The following is a 9,422-nucleotide window of genomic DNA, read 5'->3' on the forward strand; positions in this document are numbered from 1 at the left end:
CCTCCTCCTCTTCTGCCTCCTCCCCCTCCTCCCCCTTCTCCCCCTCCTCCTCTTCTGCCTTCTCCTCCCCCTCCTCCCCCTCCTCCTTTCTTCTCTTCTTCCTCTATCCTTCTCCTCCTCTTCCTTCTCTTCTTCCCCTGTGTAGCAAGATGGATGGGAGGCTACTGTGCTCGGGGAGGACCAAAGTTAGACCTGGTGGGAGGAGCAGCTGGTAAAAAGGCATCAAGCTGTGGGTGAGGGGTGACAAGGGCCTGCATCAACATTAATAATAATAAGGGAGACCGTATTATATTATAGAGTATTAGATTCTGGGATACTTTGCCAAACACCTTGCATGGATGATTTCACCTAGTTATCTTTTACACTGCAAGGCTTGCCTCAAGTAATTTTACAGACAAGGAAACTAAGACTGACAGGAAACTCCAGACTCATGTTAAAGTTGGTCTGAAGCATAGTAAGTGTGACCCCAGAATACCAGATAGCATGCTGCCATGGCTAGAACATGGGATTAACTTGAACATGAAGAGAGCAATTTTTGGAAATTGGATGCTGATCTGTGAGTGCTTGCATTTCTGAACAGGGGTCTCCATGAGCATGTTTGGGTGAAGAAATGAGGTACTATAGTGGGTCTGTTTCAGGACGGCAGGTAGAGGGGACCTAAGACAGGAAGGAAAGAGAATGGAGATCCATGGTATAGACAGAGAAGATGCCACACCTACCTCTGTATGAATCCCGGCCTGGTTTTGTCTGATGCTATTTCAGAGTTAATATGACATAACTCCTCTAACGACACTGGACACTGTCTTTTCCCTTCTGCCATTCATGCAGATTTCACCATAGAGCTGGTGAGATGGCACAGCCCAAGAAGGTGCTTGCTCCTCCATGATGTAAGCCTGACAACCTGAGCCAAACCCGAGGAACCCACATAAAGTTGTCCTCTGACTTTCACATGGACACTGTAGCAGGTGCCCTCCCACATGCATACAATAATAACAATAACTTTTAAAAACCTATATCAAGTTTTTTTTTTTTTAAGAAAGGGTTTGTTTGTTTTTTTTTTAATAAAAACTGATAGGGTGGGATGATTTCTATAGCTGCTCGATTCTCATCTTTAAAAAGTCATATTACTGAGTCATACTTAGTCACTCATTCAGAGCCTCGTTAAACTAATTAGATACAATGTGGCTAGACAGAATGACATCTCGTGGCTCCTTCAGAAGAAAGAGAAGGGAAATAGAAAGAAAGAGGAAAATGCCAATAGAATCTGGATGTATATGACCGGATAGGAGGAACCCCTTCCAAGAATGGCCAAATATAAACTAGTGTTTATTTCTCTTCAAGAGAAGGCCTGTGTAGTCCACATTGGTCCTGGAACTCATTGTATAGCCAGGCTGGCCTATAGTATAGCCAGTAGTGCTGATATTATAGGTGTGTGCCAATTGGGTTTCACTGAGCTCTTAGATGCCAGGACTGTGGTGGGACAGTACAGACACAGTCCTGGTGTTATGAATACTTCTTATTGCCACAAGTAGGGATGTCCAAAAAAGCCCTCAGTTTGGGAGGAACTGTGCAGCCATTTACAAACACAAGAAAGAAAAGAAAAGAAAAGAAAAGAAAAGAAAAGAAAAGAAAGAAAAAAGCGTTTAACCACAGAACATCATTCCATAGAAAGAAAAAGAATAGAGTGATGGTCTGTGGCAAACACTAGACTAATTGAGTGTCTATACTATAGGCTTTTAAGTTTAAAAGTGTACCGTGAGCTCTGGAGAAAGGATTACACTATACCAGTGTCTCATTCTAGTTGCTTAGAGATTCTCCCAGCCCACCTTTGTCCACCTCAAAACCCACGTGGATTTCGCACTTCCCCCACCCTCCAGACTCTCTCCCTAACCCCATCTACATCATCCAATCGGATCAGTGGACTAATTCATGGGAGGAAAATGCAGCTATTTTATATACTTTTAAAAAAAATCAGTGCTCGATTAAAATCGGATTATAAAGCGGAATTGCATGATGATGTCTCTGGCTGCCAGGCTGTGCCCTCTCCCTCCTGGGTTCTCAGTAGACTCCACCCTGCTGGTGCAAGGGCAGCTGGGTCTCTGCTGCCACCTGGTCAAAGCAGCGGTTTATCTTGGAGGCTGGAGGAACCTTCTGATATTCTTGGAAAATGGGGTCTTTCCCTGAGGTCATCTGCTCTAACCTTTGTTCCTTCTTTTTGATGGCTTCCTTGATGCCCTCAATGTGACACTTCTCCTCCTTCTCCGCTTTCAGCTTCAAGATATGATGGTTCCTCTCCCGCAGGATGTTCAGCTCCTGCAGGTGCTGCGCCCTGTCCTTAGTGGTCTTGTGCGCATGACTCCTGGGCTGCCTGATCTTCTGTTCAGCCAGCTCTGCCAGCACGCGCTTGCTCACTTGGAGCAGCTCCTCTGCCTCCTCCGCACGCCATCTCACTCTCTGGAACTGCTCTGCCTCAGTCTGGACCTTCCCCTGCTGCTCTCTGTGCCGCCCCTTAACCAGAGCCTCTCGGATGTCCTGGGAACTCTGCTCCAGCGACAGCTTCCTGAGGAGCTCTTCCGCCTTGGCTTGGCAATCCATGAGAACCTTGCGGGCCTGGAAGTTGACAACCGTGCTCAGGTTGCTCTCCTGGACCTTCTTCGGGTTCTCCATCATATACTGCTCCCTCTTGTGACCCGCTGCCTCCAGCCTCTTCTGCAGCTGCAGCCTGTTCAGGTCCCGCACACTCTGCAGCACCCTCTCCTGCTCCCGCAGACTCTGTGCTTGACACTGTTTGAGATGCTCGGCCTGAGCTTGCACCTTGTCCATCTTGTCCAGGCCTCGGGTCTCCGGGCTGTCAACTTGCACTGTTCTTCCACTCTCGTTCTCCAACTGAACCTCGCTCTTTGCCTGTCGGTCTCGCCGCGATCCCTGCTGCTTGTGGCTCTGGTGAGGCTGTTCATGGCCATGGCACCTCTGAGGCTTGTGCTGTCCCCTCTGTCCTTGCCACTGCTCCTGGTTCTGCAGCAGCAGCAGCCTGCGTTCTCTCTCCAGGGTCAGGTGAACTTTCTGGTCTGAGCGCTTCAGCTCTTCCCAGGCAACTGCAGCCTGTTGCTGCAGCTCTCGCATCCTCTGGGCCTTCTTGAGCCTGTTCAGCACCAGGGCCAGGATCTTATGGTCCCTGAAAGATATCACCGCCTCGTCCAGCTTGCTCTTGAGGACCTGAGCGTGATGGCTACTCTTCTCTTTACAGGAGGCAAAGGGCCGGTTGTACTTGTTTAAGGACTCAGTCCGGTCATGGTCACTCCTATTCTGGGTGCACACACATGTGGATTGCTTCCAGAACTCTTGGGAGTGCACAGAGGACTTGTCTGTGAGAACCGAGGATGGGGACCAGAGATGTCTGCACACCGGCACTGCCCATCGGTCTCCAGTGTGTGTCTTCTCTACAAGCAAATTCCCAGCACCCGCAGAGCTGAACGTTTTCCCCGGGTACTGCGGGGACGAATCTCCCCAGGCTGTAGGGTATCGAGGACCGGACTGATTAGGTGGTTGCTGCTGCTGCTTCTGCCAGGTTCTGCTGGACTTGGTCGGTGCCTCCCCGCAGGCTTCTTCCAGGTGAAGGTTGCCGGACCTGTGCTTCCTGGCTCGGTCCGAGGGCCTCCGGGCCACATGTGTCAGGCTGTGGCTTTCTCGGGGAGAGGTGATATACCCACGCCGGCGTGACCGCCCGGTGGGAGAACACTTCTGGTGCACCCAGGGCACCTCGGTCTCAATCTCTGCGCCTGTAGTCTGGGCCCAGGGATTCAGAGACAGCTCAGGCCAGCCCAGTTGGGCTTCTAACTCTTGCTCTCCAGCTAGCAAGGGTTCCCCGAGCTCCCCATAGGGCTGTGGGGAGAAGAGATGGAAATCGGCCATGCTCCCTTTCCGGCTGGCCCAGAGTCTACACGAAGGTCGGCGGACCTTCAGGGGGCCACTGTGGACACCCAGCCCACGCTCAGATCCTGTGATCCATGTGGCCTGTGACGCTCCTGACACTTCACAATGCATCCTGGGGCCATCCGGTCTTTAAAGGCCTCAATGCACTCAGGTTTTGATGAGCTGACTGGAAGTCTAAGAAACAAGGGTGGTATTTAGAAACGAGGATCGTGACAGCATCAGTGTTTCAGGTCCCTGAATTAGTGGATTGTGGGAGCCCCAGGCTTCAATTTAAAAATAGAAGGCAGTGGGAGGGAGGGGCAAAGTGTAGTGTCGAGGAAGGAAGGTCTTGCCAGCCCTTTGGAATCACATCTCTCTTTATTTTTACGTTTGTTCTATTGTGTGTATGCATGTATGGACGATTAGAATTAGAAGCCATGACCGGCGTGTGGGCAGCTCAGGACAACTTGTAGGAGTCTGTTCTTTCTTTACAGGGGTCAAATGTAGGCTTTGAGACAAGTGCCCTTAACTGGCTAAGAATCTCACCAACCTCACTAAATGCTAATCTGCGCATGTAAGGTGTGGAAAGGAAACAGACCCTTAAGCACACTGGTCTGGACTTCAGCAAGCCCAAAGGATGCTTTCACGTTTACCTTTGTCAACTTTAGGACAGTAACAGGCAATTCTGATTTTCCTCTAATGTGTGAATTACAGCTTTAAAAAAAATCAAAATATGAATTTTGTCTGCACTGTTTTCAAATCGCCCCTCGAAGATTTCATTTATTGGCCATTTGCCCCCCCCCCCTGTGAGACTTTTTTTCCCCCTTGCCAAGAGACAAGTGACTCTGGATCTTCCGCTTTCAGCTATGGCCTGAATGTATGCCCCCAAACTGCTTGCTTTGAAATCTAATCACCATGATGGCGGCATTAAGGGGTAGGGACTGTCTACAGATGATTGAGCTGTGATGGTAGAGCCCCTATAAAAGACATTGGTATGCTTGTTTCTGTTGTGGCCCGAGCTGCCCCACGGTGGGTGCCAAAAATGTTGAGAACTGTACTACCCCACGTTTGGGGGCCAAAATGTCTCAGACCATTCTGTCAATGTTGGGACCTGCACTGCCAAAAGCCTTGGGGACTAACTTGTTAGCCCGCACTGCCCCAAGCAGCTCCGGTCTGCCGGTCGGGGTTCAGCAAGAGAGAGAATGAGGATGGATGCGAAGAATGGAGACCAGACAGAGTGTGATTCAATCCTGTTTATTCTTTAGTCTCTCTTCCTAGTCCAAGTCCCAAGTCTTGAGTTCCTAGTCCCTAGTTTCTAGTCCCTAGTGCCTCCAAGTTCCAAGTTACTTCTTCCAAGTGCTAAGTGCCTAATGTCTAATAATTCTTCTTCTGAGTTCTCTAGTCCAAGTGTCTTCTTCCTCAATGCCTAATTCCTACTCCAAATTGTACTCTAAGTTGTACTCTCTAACCTAATTCCTAGTTCCAAGTTGTACTCCCAAGTGCCTAATAATCTGTTGCTTTCTTCTGTCTGCCTCTTGCCTTTTATATGTCAGACTTCTAAGCCACGCCTTTAAGTCACACCTTTAAGTCGTGCCCTTAGGGCTTGTCTCTAAATGTGATCTCTAAGTCATGCCCTTAAGTCACACACCTTTAAGTCTCACACACCCAAGCAGGCGGCTATCATCCTTGCAGCCATCTTGAGCCATATACCCTGACAAGAGACTTGATTACATTAGCCTACAACAGCTGAGCACACTCTGATAACATCTTGCTTCTGTCGGCTCCCCACATGTTCCAGAACTTCATTGCAGTTTGCAAGAGTTGGCTCCAAGATTCTGTGAGACAGAAGGCAGTAGCAGGCAGACCCAGGACAGCGCTAAGTGTGGTTTGGTAGGGACTGGCTGGCAAATGTGTGGTCCCAGGGAACAATGTGAACAGTGGATTTCCCTTGATTTGGGTTAGAAATAGGAGTCTTAGATAGTGGTCAGGACTAAAGTGACTTCAATCAAGTCAGAGTGTACCTGGTCTATCTCACAGCAATGGTGAGTGCTGTGGTACCAGGTGCTTATGGTACCAGGATTCAACTTGTAAAAGTCTTTCTATTGGCTTATTCATTAAGAAACATTCCACCTGTAGCTCTGAGACCACCCCTCCAATAGCTATAAATATAGCCCAATATAAAATGGCTAACTTACTTAAAATTTTGTTTGGAGTGTGTACACAGCTGTCTCTCTCTCTCTGTCTCTCTGTCTCTCTCTGTCTCTCTCTGTCTCTCCATCTCTCTGTCTCTCTGTCTCTCTGTCTCTGTCTCTCTCTCTCTCTCTCTCTCTCTCTGTGTGTGTGTGTGTGTGTGTGTGTGTGTGTGTGTGTGTGTACTCCATTACCCAGTTCTCAAGTATGAACTTTGTAGATGACAACATTGTGCCACAAGGCCAAAAGCTTTTTACATGATTGAAAGCTAAAAGACTATGTGAGGCAGCCAGCCCAGGAGCAACCACAGTGGCTGTAACTCAGAATGGCTATGGTCACTTCACACTAAATAGCCGTTATAAGGGTGGACATCAGTCAGTAAAGGCACTTGCTGTCACGTCTTATATTAAGAGTTCGGTTCCTGGGACCCATATGGTAGAACCAGCCAACTCCCACAACTTGTGCTCTGACCTCTACATGCACACGTCGGCATACTCAGGTACGTGTGCGCACACACAAATACTTGTAATAACAAATATAAAGCTGAGCACTAAAATCATAGCAGGCCACTGTGTATATGTGTGTGTTCATGCACTTAAGTGTGCCGCAGTGTACATGTGAAGGTCAGAGCACACGCAACCACTGGGAAGCAAAGGCCAGCGAGCAACATTGCTTTTTCCTCAGGCTTCTTTTCATCTGGGTCATTGGGAGGAAGGTTCCACCACACTCTCTCTGAGGGAAGGTCTCCCTTTCACTGTTAATCCTTAGTGGCTAGCAAATGCAGCACAGAACCAGGAACAATGTCTGGGATGTACTTGTGAAACACAAAGAGAAAGCATTTTGAGGGGCCTAGGGAGAGGGCTCTGGGCCTTAGAGCATACCACACCTGTATCTCCATATCCCAGTATGACTCCTTGGAAGGTCCCAGCATTCGAGTCAAGTCAGGGCTCCCAGGAGCACAGGAAAGAGATGGTAAGCTGCCAAGCATCCCCTCAATGCTGAGAACAACCAGTCTCTTTTTTATTTGGCAGTGAAGTCCTCAACGGACTGCACTGTGTGACTCAGAATGTGGCCTTCTGCCAAATTAAGACCTGGGCCCTCTCTTTCTGAGTTTGTTGGAGGATTGAAAACCCGCTCTGACCCCACAACTCAACTGAACCCCTGGGTTCTGTGTGCTTATAGTTCCTGCAGAAACTTGAAACATTTTCTCCCTCCCCCTCTTTCCATCTGTCCATCTGTCTCTCTCTCTCCCCCTATTTGTCTCTGCCTGTCTCTCTCTCTATCTCTCCGCATAGTTCTTAATGCTTGGATGAGTCAAAGGGGAGAAATCAGAAAGTCACATGTGGTATGGGCATTTGAACATAGAGTGTTCAAACTGACATGTGCTTAAACACACATGGGGGAATGGGGGTGGAGAGATGGCTCAGCAGTTGAGAGCACTTGTTGCTCTTGCAGAGGACCTGAGTTTTGTTCTTCGCACCGATGTCGGGCAGCTCACAGGTATTGACACCCCTTCTGGCCTCCACTGGCTCATACTTGGTATACACACCTAAACAGAAATAAATCTTGTGAAGTGAAATACAACCAAATATAAACAAAGTACACACTGGATTCTAAAAACAAAACAGGAAGAATAGCAAAATCTACCAATGCTTCTTATTTTACATTGGTTACTTTTTCAATCATATTTTAAGCCCATCAGACTAAATGCAATATACGATCACAATTAATTTTATACCTCTTATTTTTTTTCTGATATGAATTCTAGGAGATTTAAATTTACATACATGGGGACGTAATATGCATTATGGTATGGTTATTTTGTGTGAAAGAGATTAAGTTTATTTAAACTGACATATAAAAATTACGAATTCATGGGATACTGTGAAATATTTTGATCTATTCCTGCATTGTGGGATATTTAGATCAGAATAAACAAATCTGTCTCCTCAGACAGTTTTCATTCCTCTATTGTGGAACTTGTGAATCCCTTTGTCTCCCTTTCTGACAGGTACTGTACACACCTGTCATCTATGGTCGCCTCCTGTGCTTAGCTCTGGAGACCCTGTGGTCACATGACTGCTACTTAGCACCCATCGATCACCCTCTCTCCATCACTATCTGTTTATATTTCTCTAAGTAATGAAAACTTCCCAGTGCTTAGGCTGTAAATGAAGGCTTTCAGCACACAGGTAGATTTTATTTTATACAAATGTATTGCTTTGAAATCACATACACACACACACACACACACACACACACACACACACCACACATATATGAAGGTTAGAGAACAAAATTGGGTATTGGTCCTCGGTGCCTTCCATCTTTCATATGAGGCAGGATCTCTCCCAGGCTTGAGATTTCTTCAGGAAGACCAGGGTAGCTGATCAATTTGTCCAGCTAGACCAGGCTAGCTGATCTTTGAGCTTCCATGAATCCACCTGTCTCCAGCTCTTCTCTCTCCATTACTGGAATAACACTACCCCTCACACCTCTAAGGCAAGTGCTTTACTGACTGAGCCATCTCTCCAGCCTCTGAGGTCACCCTTTCTAGGAGGATACTATTTAGGTCAGAAGAGTTTTTGTTTTGTTTGTTGTTAATCCCTGGATGGTACAACAAATTATAATTTTCAAAATTCAGCATTATGATATACTTTTAATGCCATGCAATTTAAGGTCTTTTATGCTTCATCTCCACAGTTTCCTTACTATGTAGGAAAACACTATGCCAAGTAACAATTTGTAAAAACACAGACCTGGGCCACGCTCTATATGTGCCTGCAATATAAGTAAGTAATTAGTTACTTATTACTTATATTAAGTAAGTAATATAAGTAAGTAATTACTTATGTAATTTAGTAAGTGGTCTTACTAAAGACAAGGGAAACAGAACAAGCAAATAAACAAGTCAAACATACAACCGACCAAACAAGATAAATAAGAACCAAGTTAGAATGTATTTGTGATGACAGAGGGCTAGGCATGAGTATTCTAGCCTGTAAACAACTTCTCCCCTCCCCCATCTAAAAAAAAAAGAAAAGAAAAGAAAAGAAAAGAAAAGAAAAGAAAAGAAAATAGTGGGTTAAGAACCTGGAAATAGGCAAGTTAAGTTGCCATGGAAACAATCACAGTGCAAATATTCCAAGTGGATGAGAGGTTATGTGTGTAACAATGATGGCTGACACACTCTGAGCATGTGCCGGAACATGCCTGTGAGTGCTTTATGTGTAAACTTGACCATGGCAAGGCCAAGCGGGGCCTGCTGTTTCTGGAGGCACCAAGAGAGAATTCTGGCGTTCATGAAGCTGGTACTGGGC

The 9,422-nt window shown here is 46.7% G+C and overlaps 1 protein-coding gene across 1 annotated transcript; it reads right to left on the bottom strand.

The window, feature by feature from the left end:
• Positions 1-1,977: 1,977 nt before the first annotated feature.
• Ccdc185 (coiled-coil domain containing 185) lies at positions 1,978-4,164 on the bottom strand. The gene has a single exon (XM_034509443.2). It carries the CDS (start codon positions 4,042-4,044, stop codon positions 2,059-2,061), a length of 1,986 nt encoding a protein of 661 aa, XP_034365334.2. The 5' UTR covers positions 4,045-4,164; the 3' UTR covers positions 1,978-2,058.
• Between the last annotated feature and the right edge of the window lie 5,258 nt (positions 4,165-9,422).

The sequence above is a fragment of the Arvicanthis niloticus genome, chromosome 7, assembly GCF_011762505.2.
Source record: "Arvicanthis niloticus isolate mArvNil1 chromosome 7, mArvNil1.pat.X, whole genome shotgun sequence".
NCBI lineage: Eukaryota > Metazoa > Chordata > Mammalia > Rodentia > Muridae > Arvicanthis > Arvicanthis niloticus.

Coding starts and splice junctions, on each gene's coding strand:
- Ccdc185 (XM_034509443.2), bottom strand. CDS start 4,044: ATGCATTGTGAAGTGTCAGGAGCGTCACAGGCCACATGGATCACAGGA.